The 26,725-nt window shown below is 44.5% G+C and overlaps 1 protein-coding gene across 4 annotated transcripts in view; it reads right to left on the reverse strand.

Moving 5' to 3' along the window:
* Window positions 1-342: 342 nt before the first annotated feature.
* Window positions 343-26,725, reverse strand: part of LOC139383193 (protein phosphatase 1 regulatory subunit 37-like) — a 58,192-nt gene continuing 31,809 nt past the window's right edge. The window contains exons 3-14 of one of the 4 annotated variants that reach the window (XM_071127636.1): window positions 15,725-15,770; window positions 15,539-15,639; window positions 13,955-14,074; window positions 12,015-12,165; window positions 11,743-11,898; window positions 11,381-11,493; window positions 5,721-5,862; window positions 5,334-5,500; window positions 4,321-5,109; window positions 2,970-4,248; window positions 2,730-2,828; window positions 343-2,604 (exon numbers count right to left, since the gene is read on the reverse strand). In XM_071127636.1, coding sequence (XP_070983737.1) covers window positions 2,740-2,828; window positions 2,970-4,248; window positions 4,321-5,109; window positions 5,334-5,500; window positions 5,721-5,862; window positions 11,381-11,493; window positions 11,743-11,898; window positions 12,015-12,165; window positions 13,955-14,074; window positions 15,539-15,639; window positions 15,725-15,770 — 3,153 coding nt within the window. In that variant the 3' untranslated portion in view covers window positions 343-2,604; window positions 2,730-2,739. Of the gene's footprint in view, window positions 2,605-2,695; window positions 2,829-2,969; window positions 5,110-5,333; window positions 5,501-5,720; window positions 5,863-11,380; window positions 11,494-11,742; window positions 11,899-12,014; window positions 12,166-13,954; window positions 14,075-15,538; window positions 15,640-15,724; window positions 15,771-26,725 lie in introns of all 4 variants that reach the window. The other 3 variants (XM_071127637.1, XM_071127634.1, XM_071127635.1) reach the window with 3 other exon arrangements.

The raw sequence follows: 26,725 nt of genomic DNA on the forward strand, positions 1-26,725 counted from the left end.
TTAGGACCATGCCACGTTGACCAATAAATTCCTCTTCTCTACATCGGAATAAATGAAATATGGCCATTGGCTAATTTGCTTAAACATACAAAAAAAAGTATTACTGTAGAGCAATATCATGGAAACACTAGCAGCATTTACTTTGCTTGGTGATTGGATAGTACTTACCAGCGGAATAGCATTGTAGAACAGACTTTCAGACCTACAGTACTTTGTACTAAATATGATGGTCCGTCAAATGAATTATTTTCAGAAAACTCCCAATCACTTCCATTCAGAATATCCAATAAATCAATGCCGTTCCCAAAGAGTATTTTAAGTGAAACACTCCCAGTCACTTCATTAGTCATTACATGCATTTATTTGAGAGAGGAACAAAAAAAAAGTTGCCATACATATCTTTGTGATTACCAGCACATTTCAATTCATTTAACAAATAATTAAAAATGACACAAAAAAAAATGTAAGCATTACAAATAGTGAGGGCAGCACAGCAATGAGGATTTGGGTTGAAAAACAACCTGGTTGACCAGGGGTGAAAGAACAGAGGGATTGAAACAAGGGGCTCTACTCAACCAAAACCTATATCCAGAGGATCCCGCGGTTGAGTCAAACTTGTATTCTTCTTGCACTGTAAGAAAGCAAGTTTTTACCTTACCCTGGAATCTTTTGGATACAAGTTGAATAGGGCCCTTGGTAGCTGGCCCATAGGTTCACAGTGTTGGGCATTCAGGGCTCACATGTCCTCAGTGTTGTTGGGAAGTCCACTCAAACTTTCACCCACCTGTTTGTGTTCAAATCAATGTCCTCCTGGCCTACAAAAGTCTTAAGCAGTAACTGCTGTTGGGTAATACAGTATGTCTACATCTAGAAAGGATAACACCAGCAGCCCCAGCGCCCCCAGGTGGCCATAGCTTAACCTAGCACAGTAGTGTTTAAGATGTGATGTCTCAAAACAGGGATAGTTTCTCAGTCAGTGTGTTGTCAGTGATGTCAACCACCACTCATACTGCCCCTCCTTAAGAAAACGTCCTTTTCGTTTATTTTCATAACTGCACTCTCCCTCCCTATTGCCATAACCGTTGATCCCTCCACCCAGCAGTCTCATTTATCCCCCCCCCCCCTCAAAAAAAACTCAACGTAATAATTGCTCTAATTTGAATCTGAAATATACACCAAAGGGGGGAAATCTTTAAAAGCTAACCCCATGGAAAATAACTAATAAAAAGAGGGAGAGAAGGGGAGAACAATAAATCACACAAAGTAAAAGGCTCATATAAAATAAATACAAACGACTGATTTCTCCAAGCAGCAAAACAAAAGGAGATGAAATTTAAACCTAGCCGAGTCGAAGGCAACATTAATCCTGCGTAGAGCTGGGAAAAGAGATGGCACAGTGTTGTACCAGCAGAAGACTGAAAGAAAGAGGGGAGGACACGAAAGACAAAGTCAGAACTACTTTTTCTTTATACTCCTATCGAGTGTCGCACTACATTTAATCACTCTGGTCGGACAAACATGAAAATCTGTCTGGAAAAGAATGTCTGAGATAACTGTCCGGTCTGTCCGGTCCGGTCCGATAACTGTCTGGAGGAAAAAAAGAAGAGTAGACTTACTCTAATGAATGGCATTACTCCATCAAGGCAGACATTTTGTTATCCAACATTTACAGAGGTTTCCAGAAGGCTTTAGATTAGAGTAATTCTGCTATCTGATCCCAAAATAAGTTTTGATTGAGACACTGTGTTTTTGGCAGATGACAGATGGTTTGGATGTTCCAGAGCGTTGCTGGAGCGAGACTGGAGGGGACGATTCCTGAGGGGGACAAAGCCAACGGAAGGAACAGAAAAGAAAGCGGTCACTTTGGCAGAGATCCCTTACGAGGTGGGGGGGGCAAATAAAACTAACAAGACAAATACGCACAAAACAAATGCCTTCTCCTGTCACACCTTCCTTGGTTATAAAACCCTCTGTGCCCAACTGTCATTGTCAGAGAATGACACACTAAAAAGCCAGCAGGTCCTCTTGGCTGGGTCCCACACTGTCACACACAGCTGTGCACATTCTCTTTCCTCCAGCAGAGGGCAATAGTAAGGTTGTGTCTCAGTGTGCACGCTCACGACAATATCAAGAACACAGGTCGGGGTGGAGCAGGGGGTGAGCAGTGTGTCCTGTGTCTTGGGGTAGAGCAGTGATTAATCCCCTCCTTCCTTCTTTACCTCTTTCTCACCCCCTCCCCCCCAGCTCCCTGTTACCTGCATGAGTGTGGTTTCCTGATTGACGGAATGTAGTGATAGGCAAAAGGTTAGTGTGACTTTCTTCTTGTTTTTTTATTACTTTCTTTAAAATGTGTGTGTGCGCGCACTTCGGTTGAAGACGTAGTTAATTCATTACGTGCTGTGATGAAGCTCAATGATTATTGTTGTGTCTTTTTTGATTTTTTTTTTAGGTGTATTACTTAGATGACAACTGGTCCTCTGTTGTCATGGCGGTGGTGAGTTGTGGGATTATGACAACGGGAGAAAAAAATTAATTGTAGGAGCAACAAGAGTCACCGAGGCACAGACGATACGAGTTCCCGTGTTCCTCTCTCCTACAGAACCACTGCAGAAGAAACAGAAAGGACCAACATTAGAGAACACATTGGCCGACCGACACTATATCAAATAATGACGTCTCATTTTGTGTGCGTTACCGCAAATGTGTCGTTGTAGTTAGTGTAGGTGTACCATGACAGGGCTATGGTGCGTCTCTCCCAGTCTCCAGGCTGGCCTCCAGCAACAGCTCCTCCAGATCCTGACCACAGCTCAGCTCTGCAGTCACACTCACTGGAGAATGCACATACACACACTTCGTCAGACTTTGTGTGTGTCCGAAGGTCTATTGTGTGTGTGTACTGTATGCATGTGTCGGTTACAACCCTGTTGTCACACTACAGACAGGGTGTTCCCTCAGAGCCTGTGACTCACCGTGCTCCATCACACAGCTGCCAGGCCCAGGCTTGGGGCCCTCGGTATCCAGCAGGTGAAGGGCGAACTCTGGCTTCAGGCCGTTGGGCAGGGCCGAGCCCATCATCTCCTCCACGCTCTCCCCCTCGTCTGTGGAGCTCTCGTCTGGGGACTCCTCTGCCTTGGGAGGGGAGCTACGGCCCTCCACCTTCAGAGAAGTGTCTGTCTCGGCTGGAACAGGTGAGGGCTCGGCGGGAAGGGTGGTCTGTGATTGCCCCTCTGGTTGGGGAGGCTGCTGCTGTAGTTGCTCTAGAACAGGACGTTGTTGTTGCTGCTGCTCCACCTGCACAGGAAGTGCCTGTTGTGCTAGTTGCTGCTGCTCCTCTGACAGATATAGTTCCTGTTCTGCTTCACTCTCTGTGGCTCCCTGCTCAGAGGGACTCTCTGGCACCACCTGTCGGTGTGCCTGTGGAAGTGTCTCTGCCGGTTCCTGTTCTGGGGGCAGAAGCTCAGAGTCTGGCTGCACTGTTTCAGGCTGTGACTTGAGTGGTGCTGTTAGAAGGAGACCCCCCAGGGGCTTAGTATTAGTCTGCATCGCTAGCTGAGGCGCTAACGGTTGCTGAACTGTGTCGCTAGCCTGTTCCTGCTGTGGAAGCCGTTCTGACTGCATCTCATCTTCCTCTGTGTTGGTTTGAGACTCTGCCTGTTCACAAAATGTCTCTTCTACTGGGTCCTGACTCGCCTCCTTTTCTACCACCGCCTCCTCTCCTTCCAGCACAGCTTCAGTGGACTGCTGCTCAACAGCAGACTGTTCTAGCCGGGGCTCTGTAGTTGTCTCTACCATCTGCTCTGTCTGTTGGGGTGATGCTAGTGATTGAGTGGCTACATCTTCTGTAGGAAGGGACGGTGTGTGTGACGGCTGGGCTGCTGTTCTTGGTTGCGAACGGTCTAGAACGCCCTCAACTTCCTCCTCTGTGGGTTGGGTTAGGAGGTTGGATGGTAGTTCTAGTGTCTCAGATGGGTCATTAGGAGTCTCTACTACGGCCTCCTCTGAAGAAGGTTCCTCTGGCGCAACAGGACTCTGCTCCGTCTGTTTAGGATCTATTGTCTGTGATTCATCTAAACTCTGGACCAGCTCCTGTGTCGTGGGCATGGTCTGGGGTTGTGTCTGTTCTGTCAGGCTCTGTGTCACCTCCTGTGTAAGTGGCGTGGGCGTGGTCTGGGGTTGTGTCTGTTCTGTCAGGCTCTGTCTCACCTGTGTCAGTGGCGTGGGCTGGGGTTGTGTCTGTTCTGTCAAGCTCTGTGTCACTTCCTGTGTCAGTGGCGTGGGCGTGGTCTGGGGTTGTGTCTGTTCTGTCAGGCTCTGTGTCACCTGTGTCAGTGGTGTGGTCTGGGGTTGTGTCTGTTCTGTTCTCACCTCCTCCTGTGAGGGTTGTGAAGGGGGCTGTGGTCGATGTGTGGTTTGCTTCACTAGTGACACCACTGGCTCCTTTGAGGCCTGGGGGTTGGACAGGCCAATCTTCCCCAGAACCTGCTGCTGGTCAGAGGGGCTCTCTACTCTGGTCACCATGAAGATCTTGTGGCCCCTCCCGGGGCTCGACACAGAGATACAGCGGCCCGGCGAAGGGGGCGTACCGGGGGGGCCCGTGGACTCCGTGACGGTGATCCCTGAAATGAAAGCCCCCGTAGCTGGTGGTGTAGAGGGAACGGTTGGCATCTGTGAGGCACTGAGGGGGTGCTGGTTTGTCGCTGCCCGGAGTGAAGGGCCAGTGTGTTTGGGGACAGGGGAGACGGTGGGCGCTTTAGAGAGAACCACCTCTTCCTCCTCATCGTCGTCTGTGTCCGAGTCTGACTCCAACAGCAAAGGCAACACTATTCCCTCAGAGCACACTGCAGATTGGCTGTCAGTCAGGCTCTCAGTGTCTTTTACTCCTTCCTCTCCTCCCTCACACTCACCGTCTTTCCCATCTTTTTCAACATGCTCGCCGGAATCAGCTCCATCCTCCTCTTCGGTTCTGTCCTCGGTTGCTATCTCGGCCATTGAGGCTGAATGCATCTGCTGCTCGGTCTCCTCCTTCTCCTTGGCTAGGATGAAGTTCCGCTTGCAGCCGTTCTGGATCTCAGCCAGCAGGGAACGCTGTGTATCGATGAAGCTCTTCACCTGGGAGACAGAAGGAAAAAACAGAGGGATGAGAACTAGGAGATATCGGGGGTTCATACATTGATGTTCCCCCATCTACGTTAACCTTACTCCCCCCATTCCTGCAAATTAATTTTCCCATTTATTTTCCCTGGACAACACAATTCATCTTGACAATGTATTACAAAAGGGCAATTTGCATACAGTTCCCCCTCAGTTCCCCATCACCTCCCCCCCTCTCTCACAGTCTCTTTCTTGGGCTCTCGGTCCAGGTCGAGGCGTAGGAGGGAGGTGTTGACTTTGAGGGCCAGGGAGAGGGCCATGAGGCCCCCCGTCTTGATCTCATTCTCCCTCAGGTCCAGACGCAGCAGCCGGGGGCTCTCGGCGATGAACTCAGCCACCGCCACGGCACCTGACATACAGTACAGGGGGAGAGTTGGTGGTACAGGGGGAGAGGTGGTGGTACAGGGGGAGAGGTGGTGGTACAGGGCTCAGTTCAATGCCTTTTCACACACTAACAGCTCCGTTTACATGCACAATGAGTTGTTTTCAATCAAAATGATTGTAATAGCTGTAAATAGCAAAACAAGGACACACACACACACACCACATGCGTGCACACACACACACACCCTCGCAGGACAGCTTGGTGGACGCCAGGCCCAGCCTGAGCACCGAGCGGTTGGAGATCAGCCCGTCCTTCAGCTTGTGGACCCCCTCGTTCCCCACAGAGTTATGGCCCATATTTAGGGTCTCCAAACTCTGGGTACAGGGCTAGAGTGAGAGAGAGAGGAACAGGGTTTACACATAGCATAGGACAGTGGGCAGAAAATATACTGTTACGTACGAAGGAAAGTACAACAAAGTGCCACCAGATGGCTGTATCGATCACTTTCAAAATGTATATACAGTTGAAGTCAGAAGTTTACATACACTTAGGTACAGTCATTAAAACTCGTTTTTCAACCACTCCACACATTTCTTGTTAACAAACTATGGTTTTGGCAAGTCGGTTCGGACATCTACTTTGTGCATGATAAGTCATTTTTCCAACAATTGTTTCACTGTATCACAATTTCAGTGGGTCAGAAGTTCACATACACTAAATTGACTGTGCCTTTAAACAGCTTGGAAAATTCCAGAAAATGATGCCATGGCTTTAGAAGCTTCTGATAGGCTAATTGACATAATTTGAGGCAATTGGAGGTATACCTGTGGATGTATTTCAAGGCCTACCTTCAAACTCAGGGCCTCTTTGCCAGACTACGGTTTACAACTGCACATGGGGACAAAGATTGTACTTTTTGGAGAAATGTCCTCTGGTCTGATGAAACAAAAATAGAACTGTCTGGCCAAAATGACCATCATTATGTTTGGAGGAAAAAAGGGGGAGGCTTGCAAGCCGAAGAACACCATCCCAACCGTGAAGCACGGGGGTGGCAGCATTATGTTGTGGGGGAGCTTTGCTGCAGGAGGGCCTGGTGCACTTCACAAAATAGATGACATCATGAGGAAGAAAAATCATGTGGATATATTGAAGCAACATCAGTCAGGAAGTTGAAGCTTGTTTGTAAATCACAAAGCCCTGACCTCAATCCTATAGAACATTTGTGGTCAGAACTGAAAAAGCGTGTACGAGCAAAGGAGGCCTTCAAACCTGACTCAGTTACACCAGCTCTGCCAGGAGGAATGGGCCAAAATTCACCCAACTTATTGTGGGAAGCTTGTGGAAGGCTACCCAAAATTTTGACCCAAGTTAAACAATTTAAAGGGAATGCTACAAAATACTAATTGAGTGTATGTAAACTTCTGACCCACTTTGAATGTGATGAAAGAAATAAAAGCTGAAATAAATCTCTACTATTATTCTGACATTTCACATTCTTAAAATAAAGTGGTTATCCTAACTGACGTAATAAGGGAATTTTTACTAGGATTAAATGTCAGGAATTGTGAAAAACTGAATTTAAATGTATTTGGCTAAAAGTGTATGTGTATGTAAACTAGAGTCAGAGTTCAAGTAACAGACATCTCAACATCAACTGTTCAGAAGTGAATCAGGCCTTCATGGCCAAATTGCTGCAAAGAAACCACTACTAAAGGACAACAACAATAAGAGACTTGCTTGGGCCTAGAAACACGAGCAATGGACATTAGACCGGTGAAATTCTGTCTTTGGCCAGATGAGTCCAAATTTGAGATTTTTCGTTCCAACCGGTGTGTCTTTGTGAGAAGAGTTGAAGAACGGATGATCTCCGCATGTGTGGTTCCCACCGTGAAGCAAGGAAGAGGTGTGATTGTGTGGGGGTGCTTTGCTGGTGACAATGTCAGTGATTTGTTTAGAATTCAAGGCACCCTTTACCAGCATGGCTACCACAGCATTCTGCAGCGATACGTCATCCCATCTGGTTTGCGCTTAGTGGGACTATAATTTGTTTTTCAACAGGACAATGACCCAACACACCTCCAGGCTGTGTAACGGCTATTTGAGCAAGAAGGAGAGTGATGGAGTGCTGCATCAGATGACCAGCCTTGCACAAATCACCCGACCTCAAACAAATTGAGATGGTTTGGGATGAGTTGGACTGCAGGGTGAAAGAAAAGCAGCCAACAAGTGCTCCGCATATGTGGGAACTCATCCAAGACGGTTGGAAAAGCATTCCAGGTGAAGCTGGTTGAGAGAATGGCAATAGTGTGCAAAGCTGTCATCAAGGGGGGCTACTTTGAAGCTAAAATATAAAATATTTTAAACAAATCAACACTTTTTTGGTTACTACATGATTCCATATGTGTTATTTCATAAATTTGATGTCTTCACTATTAATCTACAATGTAGAAAATAGTAAAATAAAGAAAAACCCTTGAATGAGTAGGTGTTCTAAACCTACATGCACATGTCTCTCTCCCATTATGAGAGTGCAGTGGAGGCAGTCACAGACCTGCCAACTCTGTCCAACTTTTTAGAGTACCACATGCGCGAGCCAAATTGGAGATTCAACTCGCAAATCTAGTGCAAAGGCATTTTAGAAGCATTGCCTCTATAGCTAATAGTGGACACTCATTCATCGGGCAGTCTTCTAAACTCCCGACTCCATTTAATGCCAAGATGTTTATATTTATTTTTGATTATACTTTTGTAATGCGGATCATAATTACAGTACAGTCTATCAGGTTGCGTGATCCTTGTAACGTTACGTGGAAAATACAACTAATGAGACGCAGAATTATGTGTGTATCATAACCGCACAAATGCGTCAAGTTATTTTTCATATTTGCATTGAATTTCTCTCACTAGCAAATGTGAGTTAACTGCTGGCACTTTAGAGCCCACTGAATGTCCATCTTATGTTCGAAAAGGGATTTGTCCATGTGTTTACGTACAGCTGACAGTCGGCAAACTCAGCATCACAACAAACAGGAGGGGCAGACACGAGGTAGCTACGTCAAATAATGATGTATTAATCTCCATGTCCATTGACACAAACTCTGTACATGTCTGTGTTGCAGCTCAAGAATCGGGATGTTAGATTTACTCAGTGGATTTATTAATTATTAAAATGTTTAAAAAAACTACAAATAAATCAAGCCCTATTAATTTCTGCGTACTTTTAACTTGGATCTCATACCTGCGTACATGGACAGAGAATTGCGTAGTTGGTACGCAAAATGCGTGCATGCTGGCAGGTCTGCAGTCATGGGATCTCTTGCATGAGTGTTAGAGGAATGTCCAGAGCGTGTCTTCTGCACCACTGGACCCAGTCCCTGATGGGAATGCTAGCTGACAGGCCTCTCCGAAGACCCGGAATCTTGTGTCTACGTGCCAACATTCCCAGGCCTCAGTATTCCCAACACTCCCCAATCTAAAGGGACATCATTCTAGTAGCTGCTGCCTTAAATTTCTATATTTTGATATGGTGAGGTAGGAAGTATCAGTCGTACCAAACCTGTCCACCTGGAGATCCAACTAACCTTCATGCCAACTGGATAATATACAGTATAATCACAAGTAGTGATGCACCGATATGACATTTTTGGCCGATACCGATATCCAATATTTTCCTTGCAAAAAAACGATGATAATAGCCGATATTTAAAATACTGGTGTCCTTTTAAGCATTCTAGTACAGTTAAATAGTTAACACACACACACACCACTACAATCCCTGGTTCAAATCCAGGCTGTATCACATCCGGCCGTGATTGGGAGTCCCATAGGGCGGCGCACAATTGGCCCATAGTCATCTGTAAATGGTAAATAATTTAGTCTTAACGGATTTGCCTAGTTAAATAAATGTTACACACACACACACACCGACCAAAAAGTTATTTTGTTGGCATTTACCTATGTCCCCATTACCAGTAAAACATAATCAAAACCTATTTCTTTCACTTACTTGCTGTGCTGTTGACGTGTCAAATAACACAACAATCTGTTTCAGTAACTATATAGCTAGGTGTAATCTAAAATAACCCTAATTTATAAGACCGTTCTTATTTGGGGGTCAGACCCATCTATGTGAAGCTAGCCATAATAAGGATTAGCCGCCGACTTTGCAGTTAGCCTTCAAAATAAAAGTATGGCATAATTATACCATCTGTATTCATTTGCATTACTGTAAATTACATACTTTTATTTTGAAGGCAAAATTGCACTATTGTGCCTAATCCTTATTGTGGCTAGCTTCACAACACATAACCCGGTCTGGTTGAGCCTCACTAGCCAGATGGCTGTTTATAACGTTAGCTTTGGACAACAGGGTTAAGTAGCTGGCTAACTATTTATTTATTTTCATGAACTGCAGTTCAATTTCAATAGGCGAACAAAAAGTGGTAACCTATCTAATACTTACTAGGATTCCTAAATCATTGCTAAGAATAACTAAAATGACTGTAGTTTCTACTGGTCATTGTTTTCAGGCTGGTTGTATGTGTGCTAGCTAGGTACCAAGCTAAAACTAACGTTAGCTACCCCAGAAGTTGCGGTCGAACAAATTATGCTTCATTACCAACGCGGTATTGTAAACACATCGTTCGTGACCGGTGTTTGCAGACTTTGTGTATAGCCTTGACAGTGCTACTGTATCTTTTTTGACATGCAAAGACCCAAACGGCGTTCCATAGTATGTATGTCGTGAAGCTAATGGCAGTGACGCTATTACTGTGCAACTCCGGTAGAGCAACATCTGAAAACATAGCGTACTTGGTAGTGTGTACCGGTGCTCGACCAGTCGGCGAAAGCCATCACCCACGACAGAACGGTCAACTGTCAAGGGCAATGAATTCCATTATCTTGGCTTTAATGGATTTCGCCTTTGAGTTGTCTCGCTGAAATGTTCTTACTCTTTGAAATGACTGCTCCATCCACACAGCAGATATTGTGTGGGCTAGGTCAGGAATGCTGTGTTGCACTTGTAGCGCAACATTTTACGTGGCGTTATTACGTCATGCACCTACGTTATATAGGTATGCACCGTAGCTTTGACATCGGGATTTAACGTCAGCGTTAAACTCGACACCAGGCCGATACCGATGTTGGAATTTTTAGCTAATGTCGGACGATATATCGTGTATCCCTAATCACAATATCATCCACCCAGTCTGAAAAACACGCTCCCTCAGGCCTGCTAGTCCTCCACAAGTTCAAAACATGACCTTTCTCTAAGATAAAAGGACTGTTGGGAGCAGCACTAGTACGTGCATGAGCCACCATCCCACTGACTGACAGGCCTAGATATAGACATCACTACCATGCCTAATTCAAGGCCCAGCTTTTAAAGCTGAGCCCAGCTTCTCTGTCTTGACAGGACAAGCCAAGAGACAGGCTGGGCGGGGGAGATAGCAGTGGGAGGGAAAGGGCACACCAAAGAGTTACATTGCACTGCTATTGACATCACTGAAAGCAAAAACTGACCGTCAGTCACATTAGCCATATGGGTGGGATTCTTTACAGTTCATTTAACTGTATAGCTTGCCTCGACCGTGTTATGAACTTCATGTACAGAATGGTGTCCAATGTAACTGCAAACGCATGTCTATGGTTCTGCAGGGAACCCATAGAGATTCATAGTTTTATATGGGGGACATGTGAGGCAGGCTCCAGACACACACACACAGAACTGTTTAATCAGCAGAGTCCAGGGAGCAAATGCAAACCACAGTTTCCTCAACCCTAATGACTGTATTACATTTGTATGTGTGTGCACGCACATGAGCAAGATGCTTCGCATTTCACTGTACTTGTGTATGTGACATTAAAACGTCTTATATTTTTGTTGTGTGTGTGTGTGTTTACCAGTGCAGCTGCGAGGTAGCCCATGCCATTGTGCGTTAGCTGGTTGTTCCAGAGCACCAGAGTGACCAGGCCTTTCCTCTGTTCCTTCAGGCCTTCACAGACATAGGCCAGACCTGTACACCACACAGAGGGAGAGGTAGAGAGAGGGCAGGGCTAGACCTGTAGACCTGACCTTTTGGACTACGAGACGGAAAACTCAACACTGGGTTACGAGGTTGTCATGATGTGGCAGAAAAGGTGTGTGAGAGAGCGACAGACAAGAAACAGAGAAAATGAGAGCGAGAGAGAAAGAGTGAGAAATGACTGGATGAGAAACAGAGTGAAGAGGTTGGTGAGATGATAGCAGTGAGCTGTATCCCTACCAGAGTCCAGTATGTGGTTGTTGCGGAGGTCCAGTATCTGGATGTTGCAGTTGAACTTGAGCAAGTTGCCCAGCTGTGCAGAGTCCTGCAGGCCGTTCAGCTTGTTATCAGCCAAGTACAGCTCCCGTAGGTTCATGTTCATCTTCAGAGCCGTGGCTGAAGAGAGGGAGGGAGGGAGACACAAATGAGTGAAGGATGAGGAAATGGAGGCAAAAAAACTTCTCAGTTAACACAGTGATGATTTCCTGTCTCCCCTCTTTCCGTCCTCTTACCCAGCAGCATGAGTGGTCGTCCAGAGAGCCCAGCGTTCTCCAGGTGCAGCACAGCAAGACTGCCGCTGATGCGGAGAGCCCGTGCCACAAACGGGGCAGAGTGGTCCAGCAGGGGCGTGTTGCGGGCGTCAAGGTACTGCAGAGAGCTCGTCTGGTGATAGACAAAAACACAAACCAACATTTCAAAAATCATATTTATTTTATTTAGCCCTTTTTACATACGCAGTTGTACAAAGGAGACCCATTTTCTAGATATCATACAGACATCCTCATGAGTCACTGACACCTTCTTACAATCAGAGGTAGAAACAACATTTTCTCCTCCGTGTAGATGTAACAGTATAGACTTTACGCCCGTCCCCTCGCCCGACCTGGGCGCGAACCAGGGACGCTCTGCACACGTCAACAGTCACCCTCGAAGCATCGCTCCACAAAAGCCGCGGCCACTACTTCAAAGTCTCAGAGCAAGTGACGTCACCGATTGAAACGCCACTAGTGCGCACCACCGCTAACTAGCTAGCCATTTCACATCGGCTACATAGACATGCTAACCCATGACAGCAGACAGTTTTGCTTGCGTCTTCAGTAAGCCGGCGATCTACAGCCCACGTACTGTACGCTGGGGCTAATATGGGCGGCTGGTAGCCTAGCGGTTAGAGCATTGTGTCAATAACCGAAAAGTCGCTAGGGGAAAAATTTCGATGTGCCCTGAACCACGTGTGCACAAACACGCTCGTATAGAGGACGTCCTTGAAATGTATATTGGATAATCCTCCCAGCATCCCTGGGTGTGGGAACAACGTGCGCAGGCAGGCAGGCAGGCAGGCAGGCACACACACACCCCTTCGGGTTTTACTGTGACCTGACCTCTCTTCCATAATCCAGCAACCTCCCGTAATCTGTAATCAGAGCTCTGATAGTGATGACTCACGTCACAGTGCCAGTTAAGAGCATTATCCCCTGGCTGGTACTGGAAGCCAATACCATTATTCTCTAACAAATACATACGACTCCCATGCAGCGATGATGACATATTCATAGCCATGTCCAGACACGCACAGCACCTCTGCTAATGTAAAGGACAACGCTCTGCTTGCTCAGAGTATTTCTTCGCCTGCGATTTGGCTCAGAGGCTCAATCCCAGGACCTCTGCCTTGCCGTGACGTCTCTATACATCGCGCTATTGAAAAAGGCCTTCAAATTGAGCACGGGGCGGCGCTTCACGCCGAGGAGTGAGTTTCACAGATCCCTGTCTGCTACACTAACACGTACGCCAAAAAAGCGCATGCGTGTATGTGCACTGAACATATGAATACAAAAAACCTTTGGCATGCCCGAGCATCCGATCGCTGCCCCAGGGGGAGCTTAAGGTGGAGACCGCAGGCAAGTCTCATCATCATACATGTCCAGGGGAGATGTCTTTCTAAACCGACATGGACTAAGTGTTAATGACTCACTGTGTTTCATCAACTCAGGGGATAGGATACGTTGCAAACCCCGTTGGTTTAAATGCATTCAACACATGCTGCTGGATTCTACCCATTGTGTCATTGAAGAGCCCATCACTTGCTTATTATGATTACTAAATAATGCAAGATTTAAAAACACTTGACCCCAATCCCTAAAAGTCAAAACATTGGACTATAAAATCGCAACTTCCTGTACTATACTTATGCTACAATGTTTATTCTATTCTACTGAGCCATTTCCTTCATGCCCGTATTTTTATATTTTCTTATTGGTTGTTGCTTTGTCGAGGATGAACCTGCAAGTAAACATTTCGTTGGACAGTATATACCATGTGTATCCCGTACATACGACTAATAAAACATTCAGAAAATCATTTAGAAAATCCATAAAAGATAGTTGGTGATAATATCATGCATCACATCCTCTGTTCTACCATTAATTTCACACCCCTCGAGGTCAAGACCTCTCACCTTCCTCATCATGTGGGCTGCGGCCTGCCAGCCGCGGGTGCCGATGTGCTTGTTGAAGGAAATGTTGAGGTGTGTGGCCGACTCATAGTACTCAATCATGTCAAAGAGAGCTGACGCACCCTGGGAGGAAGAGAGGGGAGAGATGTTTAGAGAGGATCAAATGTTAGGCCACACTTTACACTGGCCTTATGTCCCAACTACTAAGATAAGATCAGAAAAATATTCCCTAAACATATTCCCTACAAGTGTCGCTGTATGTTATTAAAAAAAAGTAGAGGGGGGGGTGTTATGGGAGGAAGGGCTGACAGTGTTGTGCACAACCGCTTACTACAGAAACGGCTATCTGGCTCAAGGGTGGTGGTGGTGGTGGTGGGGGCCTGCTGGAACATACCACTGGTTGGTGAGTGTGCGTGCGAGCGTGTGGTTGAGAGTGCGGGCGAGATGACTGTGGCTAGGGCAGCAATAATACTGTGCCTGTGGAATTATTCATGCAAATCAAACAGAACATTGTCTTTAATTAAATAAGCTAAGACAACCAGATTCTATCTGACCAGAACCATGACCGAGGACCATCCAAAAGTAAAGAAACTAAACAAATAAGTCCTGATGGATGACCCTGACTGGCTGGTGTAGCTACAACACTACCTGAACAAGAATGGAGGACAGCCCAGTAAGTCTCATTAACAGTGAGCCTGATGAAGTGAGGCAGCTGGAACACACTAGAGCGACTGGGCTGGTCCATGGCCCTGCCGCAACCACTGCTTCTCTCATTCACCCACTCTTTTGCTGCCTTTCCCTCTGTCGCCCAAGTTAGGCCTCCCTCCAACCCGTACCCTACCATGACCCTTTTCCCCGGGGAGAGACTCCGTGGTAGTGCCACTGAAACGAAGGTAAATGAGCTCACCTAGTCAGTTCAGTAACATTTTCAGGGCAGTCAGTGAGTGTGGTACTCAAGTGTGGGGGTGTGCCTGCATTTATACCGTGACGTATCTCTTCAGTACTGTCGGTGCATCTATGCATGCACACATGAATGTATAAAAGTGTAGGTCTACAGTATAGTCTGTGCAAGCATGGACAACACGTGTGTGCATTTACTGTACATGAGCGAGTAGCTCATGGAGCCAAGTCTACAAAAGGAAATAACTGGTCAGACTCAGCAGCGTCGGTTTGTGTCCCTCTGCTCTACAGTAGAGCTGTCTGTCTGTGTCTGACCGTGTGTGTGTGTGTGTATGTGTGTGTGTGTGTCTCTCATCCGCTCATCGAGCCAAGCCTACAAATATCTGTTTGAGGAAATAAGTGGTCAGATTACTCTAGAGCTCTGTCTGACCGTCTGTCCGTCTCTCTCAACCCAACCCCTCTCGAATAGTGTTTACACTCAGAGCTCTAGAGTAATCACACGACCCTGGGAAACACTAGACATCCTGTCAAAGGGAGGGAGGGAGAGGAAAACAGAGGGGGAATGACAGGACAGGGACAAAGGAGGGGAAAAAATAATGAGAAAGAGTTGAAGAGACATGGTAAATGGAAGATGGTAGGGGAAAACCGGGAAGGGAGAAGAGGGGGAAAGAGTGTGGACAAACATACATCTTCATCCAGGCTGGTCTGCTCCAGGTCCACCACTTTAAACTGGACCCTCTTGAACACCTCCTCCAGGGACTCACACGCCTTATAGTCCAGCTTCTCACCTGGAGGGACACACAGTTCCACCTAAAGTAAGACCGGTAGTGTACGTGCGTGTTTTTGTATGCGTGTGTCTTAGTATAGGCTTACCTTTAAGGTCCAGGCATTCGTTTCGATGAGTTAGGTCTTTCAGCTCCTAAGAAACACAGTGGAACAGAACAACCCTCAGTCAAATACACAAACCCAATCATTCAGACAGACGACACAGCAGGAAAATGTCACCACACAGACAGACTTGACTTTGATCACATAAAAAGGTTACACATTTGAACTAGGAGGTCTACCGATTAATCGGAATGGCCGATTTCAAGTTTTCATAACAATCGGAAATCGGTATTTTTGGACACCGATTTATTTTTATTTATTTTTTTACACCTTTATTTAATCTTTATTTAACTAGGCAAGTCAGTTAAGAACACATTCTTATTTTCAATGATGGCCTAGGAATTGTGGGTTAACTGCCTATTTCAGGGGCAGAATGATAGATTTTCACCTTGACAGCTCGGGGGATCCAATCTTGCAACCTTACAGTTAACTAGTCCAACGCAATGATGACCTGGCTCTCTCTCTTGTTGCACTCCACAAGGAGACTGCCTGTTACGCAAATGCAGTAAGCCAAGGTAAGTTGCTAGCTAGGATTAAACTTATCTTATAAAAAACAATCAATCATAACCACTGGTTAACTACACATGGTTGATGATATGACCAGATATTATCTAGTGTGTCCTGCATTGCGTTGCATATAATCTGACTGAGCATACAAGCATACAAGAATCTAAGTATCTGACTGAGCGGTGGTAGGCAGAAGCATGCACGTAAACATTCATTCAAACAGCATTTTTGTGCGTTTTGCCAGCAGCTCTCCGTTGTGCGTCAAGCATTGCGCTCTTTATGACTTCAAGCCTATCAACTCCCGAGATGAGGCTGGTGTAACCGAAGTGAAATGGCTGGCTAGTTAGCGCGCGCTAATAGCGTTTCAAATGTCACTCGCTCTGAGCCTTGGAGTGGTTGTTTCCCTTGCTCTGCATAGGTAACGCTGCTTCGAGGGTGGCTGTTGTCGTTGTGTTCCTGGTTCGAGCGAGGAGAGGGACGGAAGCTATACTGTTACACTGGCAATACTAAAGTACCTATAAGTACATCCAATAGTCAAAGGTTAAATGAAATACAAATGGTATAGAGGGAAATAGTCCTTTAATTCCTATAATAACTACATCCTAAAAGTTCTTACCTGAGAATATTGAAGACTCATTAAAAGGAACGACCAGCTTTCATATGTTCTCATGTTCTGAGCAAGGAACTGAAACGTTAGCTTTCTTACATAGCATTGCACATATTGCACTTTTACTTTCTTCTCCAACACTTTGTTTTTGTATTATTTAAACCAAATTGAACATGTCATTATTTATTTGAGGCTAAATTGATTTTATTGATGTATTATATTAAGTTAAAATACGTGTTCATTCAGTAGTTGTAATTGTCATTATTACAAATAAATAAAAATCGCCATCGGCTTTTTTGGTCCTCCAATAATCGGTATTGAAAAATCATAATCGGTCAACCTCTAATTTGAACCCATGTAAATGAAAAACTGCTCCTGTGTACATAGACCTAAACCATTGACACGAAGAACAGATCGGTAAAATACGATTGCTCAATGGGATTAAAGTGCGTGTGTGCACTCTTACATCAGCAGGATACAACATCAAGCCAAGACCTGCCTGAACAGACAGGAAAACGGCAGACAAAGCATTTCTTCTGTTATCTGGACTAGTGACATATAGTATGATAGAGTGCCAATAATAATATCCAGTGTCTTTATCTGTTACATGTCTCAGATCTTCACATTGGTACAGGGTGATTATTCCCATTCACACACTGTGTGTGTGTGTGTGTGTGTGTGTGTGTGTGTGTGTGTGTGTGTGTTGTAACCAATGTTCCCTCATTTTTTCCAGCACTGAGCAAATTTGTCTGCTGAGCGCAAACTTGAATGTTGTGAAAATTCTGTGCAACTTCCAGCGAGCGTTTACTGTGAACACGGACGCTGTACTTGCCTTAAGTTACAGCTTAAAACAGTGGCAATGTAGGCTACTGTGGCTATTTGATCATAATGTAGGCCTACCATAGTGGCCTCCCATCAAAAACAATGGAAAAAGCTGATATATTATTCAGCCTACGGTAGCAGCCAATGTTTGGTCTTCAACGTAGGCCTTCATTCGATGAGACAAAAAAAAATAAAAAAATGCAGGGCTTGAAATGAACCTGTTTATCCACTTGTCCTTCAGACAAGGTAACTGACTGATGCAATAAACCACTTAAAATAAAATGCATTATTCACATACCATTATTACAAACTCAAACAAATGCTACATTCTGCCTCTTGGCTACTTAGCTTATTCAAGCCTGTGTCTCGAAATACAACATTGCCCCTTTAAGACAAAAAAAAGAAAGAAGCTCTTTACCTGACTCGCTTTTCAAAGATGTCTAGAAATGTATACGGTTTGTGCTTATTGCTGACTACAAATGATCTATAACTGGGCTAATAACTCACTAACTAGCAAAGGATGTGAACATGTGCACACGTGGCTACATGCGCTTGTTTTTGAGATCAAAGCGAGAGCTGCATCTACTCACGACTGCTCATGCTGTAAACACAGTCCAGTTCAAATCAAATGGTACAGACCCATATGTGATCAGTTTCAGGAAACTAGGTGTATGTCGCGGGTCACTACTTCACAGGAGTGCCGTTTGAATGTAAACTTGATTTTTTTTAATCAAAATGCCTTCTTGAACATGTGAACTTTCATGTATGCCATCTGTAAATATGAGTCAAGTTGTTAAAATTACGATCCTAGTTGGTTTTAACCACAGAAAAAGACCACAACCTTCCTGCTGGCCATGATTGGCTGAGATAATGAGTGGGCTGGACATGCTGACAGATGAGTTTGGATTGGTCTGCCATATACTGTAGCACACTTCTGTCTAGTTGAGCTAGTCAGTATGTCTAGGTAATCCTGCATAAGTGTTGCTCTCCACTTTCTGGAGGACAGAGTTTTGAAATCAATGGAAATTGAGTATGATAGCTAAGAAGATTGAGAAAACACCTGTCTCCAGATTACATCTTCAAACTAAAAGGGCAACAATGGCATCCGAAAGGAGACGTGTCCATCAATGAATGATGTATATGGGTAAGATAGTCTAGCTAGCTACATTTTCAGATATTGGTTAGCTACCTGCAGATTCATGCAGGGTAATAACGTCATGAGTTGTGGTCATGGTTCATTGTTTAGCTAGCTAGCTACATGTCTTAACAAAAAGACAATGCAAGTAACCATTTCGGGTGCGTTCGGGAATTCAGTCTGGCCATCTACTCTGATTTCAGAGCACTCTCGACTGAGTGTGACAGAGCACAGAATAACTGATAAATTTAAGAACGCTCAACACTCGTTGAATATGGCCGGTGTCAGTAAACGTTGGCAAAAAAAAACGTAATTAAAATTGTTGCCAGCAGCAGTTAGTCACCAACACTCTGGATAACATGAAAAACAGCCTAAACAGCTATGCTAGGGCGAGTAAACTGGTCAGTTTGTGCGGGGGCTAAAGCTTAAGAGGGTGCGACTGATGCTGAAGGGTGTAGACAAAGAAGAGCTCTCCAGTAGGTACCAAAACATTCAAAGGCCATTTTCTCAAAAGTGAGCTTACATGTTTATCAACTTTCAAAGCAAAATTACTTTCCCATTGCTCCTCAAATGCAGTGTATAATATACAATTTTATAACTCTGCGTCTCTGCTTTTATCCAATGTAAAAGACAAATTCAAATTGTGATATATAAGACCGAGTCAAGGTGGTCGGTCACATATATGTCAATTGTCTATTTTGCATATAGGCTTACTGCAGCTCTGATTGTTTATGCCGCAGCGGTCTGTGTAGAGTACGGGCTGAGAAGCGCGTGTCAATACAATAGAATCCTACTCCGATGCCTACAACAAAATCTCTTCCGTTGTTTTTTCTTCCTTCCGGTATGTTGCATTGAAAGTGGCTACTATGGTGTTGAGTCGATCAAAACTGCCATAGTAGAGGGAAAGGTTGACAGTGTTAACAGGGAAAACTCTAGAACAGTGGTCACCAACCTTTTCTGAGTCAAGATCACGGAGTCAAAAAGCAATCCGAGATCTACCACTCATATTATTATTATTTTTGAACATTAACTTCTTGACGCTACCCATCCCTTAAGCGGGATAATTGTCATCAGCAACCGCTGAATAGCATAGCGCCCCAGTCAAATAATTTTACAAAAAAATATTCATATTCATGAAATCACAAGTGCAATATTGCAAAACACAGCTTAGCCTTTTGTTAATCCACTTGTCGTCTCAGATTTTGAAATTATGCTTTACAGCGAAAGCAATCCCAGCGTTTGTGTAAGATTATCGATCACATGACAAAACATTAAGTACACTTAGCATCAGGTAGCTTGGTCACGAAAATCAGAAAAGCAATCAAATGATTTTGTTTACCTTTGAAAATCTTCAGATGTTTTCACTCACAAGACTCCAAGTTAGACAACAAATGAGCGGTCACAACAACAGACAAATTCCAAATAATATCCGTAATGTCCACAGAAACATGTCAAACGTTTTTATAATCAATCCTCAGGTTGTTTTTAAGATAAATAAATCGGTAATATATCAACCGCAAATGTCTTTCACAGTAGGAGAGGGAAAAGCAATACCTATCTGAACTTTGTTGCGTGAGCAAAACTCATGTGACCACTTAATGCGATGTTATCGTTCTGGCTCATTTTTCAAAATAAAAGCCTGAAACTATGTCTGAAGACTGTTAACACCTCGAGGAAGCGATAGGAAGAGGAATCTGGTTGATATGGAGCAATGGGAGGCTATGGAACATGGAGTTTTCAAAATAGAAGCCACTTCCTGGTTTGATTTTTCTCAGGGTTTCGCCTGCAATATCAGTTCTGTTATACGCACAGACAATATTTTGACAGTTTTGGAAACTTTAGAGTGTTTTCTATGCTAATCTGTCAATTATATGCATATTCTAGCATCTGGTCCTGAGGAATAGGCCGTTTACTTTGGGAACATTATTTTTCCAAACATAAAAATAGTTCCCCCTAGCTTCAAGAGGTATTAACCAATTAAAAACAGTACAATAGCAATGAGGTTTGTGCAATAAGCATATAGGACCAATACATTATCACAGCATATTGGCTTTGCTTGAACTGGCCTGCCAATGCATTGTTGTTTGGGACATTTAAAAATACATCTATTTTAAAACTTGAGGTAGGCTACATGATTAGTTGTTGTATTACTTGTGAAGCACAGCAGAGTGAACATACATTTAAATAATTTGCTTTTTATTTTTCTGGGCTGATGGTGCCTGCCTCTGATGGTCAGTCACAGCGGAGGGAGAGCAGCAGCAGACTGAGGGTTTGCCACACAACAGCCCTCCACTGACACTGACCAAAAAGGGACACAGTCTTCCAGCTGGGAAATTATCAGTCTCATGCACAAACTCATGTTGTGAACAGAAAAAGTGAAATATTCCTCGATATTAAAAAAAGACCCAAGCCGCTAACAACGCAAGCCTATAGCTACACTTTCCTACTCATTCAGTACTGCTGCAGTGCTTGTTGTAGGCGCTGAATGGAAATAGGAAGATCGCGCATTTTATGGCTTATAAAACGGTTGAATACAAAGTATTGACAGTGCTGAGTAAGAACTTAAACATGAACTCACTCATAAAAACAGCAAGTCTTTGCTGCATTTGTTGACAGTCTCTAGTCATGGTTTTAAACGTTTTGAAATCTCAAAGTATCAACTTTTGCTGTAGCTTTTTTTGCACCTGCTACGTTACTGTAGACACAGTCATCTGAGCCATCTGATTGGCCAGCGGTAGGCCTGGGAAGGCAGAGTTTAGATCTTCAGACACATGCAATGGTTCAAAAAGGCAACTGTTCCCCTCCCGGGCACAGGGTAACTGCATCGGGTGCTCCTACCGCCAACAGCCCAAGATAAAAAAATAAATAAGAACAAGGAGTTATCGTTTAAAAATATATATTTTTTTACAGAAATGTTTGGCAATCGACAAGGAATGCGATCAACCAGTTGGTGACCACTGCTCTAGAAATTTGAGTGAAGTTCAATCTCGTGCTTCTCTGTGGGCTGATATTTCTGTGCGGCAGTCTCGGAGCTACTGCCCAAACACGCAGTTTTAGAGGGAACATTGGTTGAAACATGCACCTGACTGACGCACGGCAGCCATTTTGTGCCAATAAAATGCACGCGTTCAAAGGACAAGGGAAATATTGCCATCTGAAATGTAGCAGGTCCATGAAACCTGAGCTGGACACATTGTGATTACAGTGTATTATTGAGGCCTTTGGCAGATATTGCCCTCAGTCACCTCTCTATACACCCCACAAGACTGTTTACGTGACGTGTGTGTGTCCTCACTCCACAGCAACCAATTCTATTCTGCACGTTTAGTGTCAATGCTGCTGCATTCAAAGAATTGTATTCCCACTCTAGGGATGAAAACGACACCACCGGGGGGGGGGTGTATTCCAATCCACCCTCCCCCAGCCCACCGACAAAACCTGCGGCTCCCCCCCCCCCCCCCAGCAAATCCCACTGCGCTGCACTACACGGCACAGTGAACATGCACTCAATAACCTTACCTCCCCCACCACCGTTCGCTGGCTGCTCATCAGTTAGCCAACGCTGAGTACATTAGCTAAAACAGACCCGTGTCCTCGTATCAAAAGCAAAGTTCACCGGAGTGCTATTGGACCAGGTCTCTGCTATTGGACCAGGTCTCTCTTGGAAAATAATTTATCTCAATGACAAAAAACCTGTATAAATAAAGGTAAAACTTTAAATTTAAAAAATTTGACCTACACAACCAAGACCAAGATTAGAGCCATCTGCATGTATGTTAATGTCAATACTTAAAAATGCAGAGAATAAAATAAAACCAAGTCTGTTCAAGTTCAGCAGTGATAGATAGCTGAGAATGGATCATGGTCCCAAAGCACTGCTAGGATGCGACTTTTGAGTTGAACATAACCCAGCCAGACAGCCATTAGTGTGAGAAACTACAGACGACAGCAGAAAAACAATGACCTTTCTATTTGCTCCCTGTTTGTTTTGGAAAACAGTCCAAGGCAAACTGTCCTTTTCTCAGCACATATCGAAGCTGCAGGCTAAAGTTAAATCTAGACTTGGTTTCCTCTATCGTAATCGCTCCTCTTTCACCCCAGCTGCCAAACTAACCCTGATTCAGATAACCATCCAACCAATGCTAGATTACGGAGACAATTTATAGATCAGCAGGTAAGGGTGCTCTCAAGCGGCTAGATGTTCTTTACCATTCGGCCATCAGATTTGCCCCCAACGCTCCTTATAGGACACATCACTGCACTCTATACTCCTCTGTAAACTGGTCATCTCTGTATACCCGTCGCAAGACCCACGAGTTGAGGCTAATTTATAAAACCCTCTTAGGCCTCACACCCCCCTATCGGAGTTATCTACTGCAGCCTTCAACCTCCACATACAACACCCGTTCTGCCAGTCACATTCTGTTAAAGGTCCCAAAGCACAAACAACGCTGGGCCGCTCGTCTTTTCAGTTCACTGCAACTAGCGACAGGAACAAGCTGCAACAAACACTCAAACTGGACAGTTTTATCTCAATCTCTTCATTCAAAGACTCAGTCATGGACACTCTTACTGACAGTTGTGGCTGCTTTGCGCGATGTATTGCTGTTGTCTGTGCCCAATAATGTTTGTACCATGTTTTGTGCTGCTACCATGTTGTGTTGCTACCATGTTGTTGTTATGTTGTCTTAGGTCTCTCTTTATGTAGTCTTCTCTCTTGTCGTGATGTGTGGTTTGTCCTATATTTATATAGTATTTTATTTATTTATCCCAGGCCCCAGTCCCTGCAGGCCTTTTGGTAGGCCGTCACTGTAAATAAGAGTTTGTTTTTAACTGACTTGCCTAGTTAAATAAAGGTTATATAAAAACGGCTCTCCTGTAAAGTAGTGACCTGTGACATATGCCTAGTTTCCTGAAACGGGTTACATTTTACTGTAAACTAATTGAGAACAGACTTTCAGCACACTTATAGGGAAGGACATTCAACAAGCATGGCACTTACAGAAATTACTGATGATTGGCAGAGAAATGTATGATAAAAAGATTGTGTGAGCTGTTTTGTTAGACTTCAGTACGGCTTTTTACATTATCGATCATAGTCTTCTGATGGAAAAACATAGGGAGTTAGTCCCACACCCTTTATTATTTTGAGCAGTGTATATATGTATATATATACACACATACGTGTGTGTGTCTCAGAGGGGTGAGGGAGGAACTATGGAAAGGCAACCCAATACGGCAGTGCACAGGGCATCAACAACAAGAAACAATAGGACTGTGTGGCTGTAGGTATGTCTGTACCTGAATAATGAGTATGTGTGTGTAGGCCTACACACTTTAATGAGTCATGAGTATGCCAAAGTGAATATCTGTGTCCTTATGAGTGAGTGTACATGCGAGTATAGATCTATAGTTGTGTGTGTACAGTATGGGTGTGTGTGACAGAGGGAGATTAAATGTCCTTGTGCAGAGGGGGAGCAGAAGAGGCAGAAATGTGACACAGGGCTGCCAAGCGTCCAGACCCTGAGGGCTTTGGTTGGGGCTACTGAGGCTCAGGCATTCCACACAGCCACCGAATAGGCTAGAGTCCCTTAAACACACAAACTTAATGTAGTTAACCTGTAGGCCCCTGGCCGGACACCACATGCACAGAACGCACTAAATAAAGGGTGCATTTACAGGGGGGGGTGGCCCACTAAAAACTCCTCTTTCTGGGAAGCCATTTTGTTTGACGGGTCTGTTTATACAGCCGTTTCCCCCTCCCCCCAAGGATGACTAAGCAGAAAAACTGTGCCATAGTGGATCAGAGCAGACCAGTAGCCAACACACTGACGACAGTGTATTCACTAGCTATTAACCCCACAGTGGAAAGTTACTCAGGCTTTATTTAAGGCCCGAGCAGAAGGCCAGCTAAGCGCAGTGATGAGTCTTTCCACAAGTGTGCGTGAGGTCACCCCCTCTCTCGCCAATGACTAAACACAGCCTGAGTGGGGTGATGGGAGATTCCCTGAACCTCCGTCACACACACAAACCCACACACACACAAGCAAGATAGAGCAAAAAAGAGAGAAGGCGGATTGAGCAAGTTGTTTTTGCGAGGAATGAGCGAGGTAGAGAGAGCTGCAGGAGGGATAGACCGGCAACAATACAAGGGTTGAGAGGGAAGTAAAGGGGAGGCAATTCCTCTACCAGGAACATGTGTGTTTGTACAGTGCGTGTCCCCTGTAGGGCTGGGCAATATATCAAATGAATGCAATTAATTTGAATGTATGTTTCGGCACGATATTCCAAATGCCTGTTTTTTTTTTTTTTGATTTGATTTTTTAATTTTTTTTTATGAGCATTTATGTCCGAGTGTTCTCATGTTGTCTTTCTGGTCTCGTCCGCTCCTTTCTGTGCAGTGTACACCTTCCCATTTACACCAGAGATCTGTATATAATAAAGAGATGCTCATGTCTCTGCCAGAACAACGGGAGTCGTTGTCCCAAAGGCGGGAAAGCAGGCGACAAGCTTAGGTTAAAAATAAGCACATAGGGACTATTTTGGACAGATTTTGGCAGGTGTGAAACCTCTCGCTTCGCCTCTTTCTCCCAAGCCCCTCCCCCTACCACCCACAACAACAAAAATTTAAGCTCACGCCATCCGCTCTGACAAATGGTTTTAACTCGCTATTTGCATTTGAGGTTTGGTCCAACAGAATTGGTCATACGGACACAGAAACACATGGAGACATTATTTTACTGTAATAGAGAAGTTAACCTTTCTAACCATACCTTGTTTATGTTTCAACTCAAATTTCAAGCAGAGCAGATACTACTAAAACAGATATTCCAATGAACATTGACTCTGAAAAATGAATGCTTAGTTTGTTGTGCGCGCATTACGTTTCGCTAGCATCATTTTGGTCAAATAAAGATTGTTATATTAGCTGTTTAGTGTTTGTGCAATAAGCACAAAACTATTATATAAAGGAATTGGCAACTCGTTCTCATTCTGAGAAATAAGATAGGCCACTTGATTTCAACATCTGAACCAAGCGGACAGGCTAGCATGCTGTTCAAACAGTTGGAGACGGACAGACGGTTGTGTTCATAACTATTCAAAGGTTTTGCCTTGTTAGCTGAATTCAGAGCTTGTGAAATATTTTTATTTATTTAACTTGATCAAGTCAGTTTAAGAACAAATTCTTATTTACAATGATGGCTTACCCCGGCCAAACCGGAACGCCGCTGGGCCAATTGTGTGCCGCACTATGGTACTCCCAATCACGGCCGGTTGTGATACAGCCTGGAATCGAACCAGGGTCTGTAGTGTAGCCTCTTGCACGGAGATGGTGTTTTACACCGCTGCGCCACTCGGGATCCCCTAACAAAAAGGTCATTTTTAAAATAATTAAATTATTAGTGGGTCTTAAGGTTGTGGAAGGCATATATTCAGCCTAGGTATAATTTCAGGAGCTCTGAATTCAATAGATTGTTTTAAATGCTGTGGATTTGACTTTTAATTATACAACAAAGCTGCTACCAGCCCGCCTGTCACTCACCCTCAGTGACTCGTCCATATGAGCTCATCCTTACCCACTGCAGATTCCTACTGCCATCCCACGTTCACACACCCTGAAGCCCATTGTCTTGCTAAGACAAGACACAACAGAGAAAGACTAACCTGCTGAGGAGGCTTTAGGAAGATACTGTGGGTATTAAAACCCGCCTATACTTCTGTATGCAAGCAAGGGGGTGTGTATTGACCATCAACAGAAGGCTATTGACCATCAACAGAATGTTGACAGTAGGCTGCTTTAGCTTAAGCGTGTGGGTGTGTGTGTGTATGTTTGTACTGTTCAAGGGTGTGTTTGAGAATTGTTGGAATGTCTGTGTGCATGTGTGGGCGTATGCGTGAGTGTGTTAAGGGTGGA

This window comes from Oncorhynchus clarkii, chromosome 24 (genome assembly GCF_045791955.1).
Source record: "Oncorhynchus clarkii lewisi isolate Uvic-CL-2024 chromosome 24, UVic_Ocla_1.0, whole genome shotgun sequence".
NCBI classification, from domain to species: domain Eukaryota; kingdom Metazoa; phylum Chordata; class Actinopteri; order Salmoniformes; family Salmonidae; genus Oncorhynchus; species Oncorhynchus clarkii.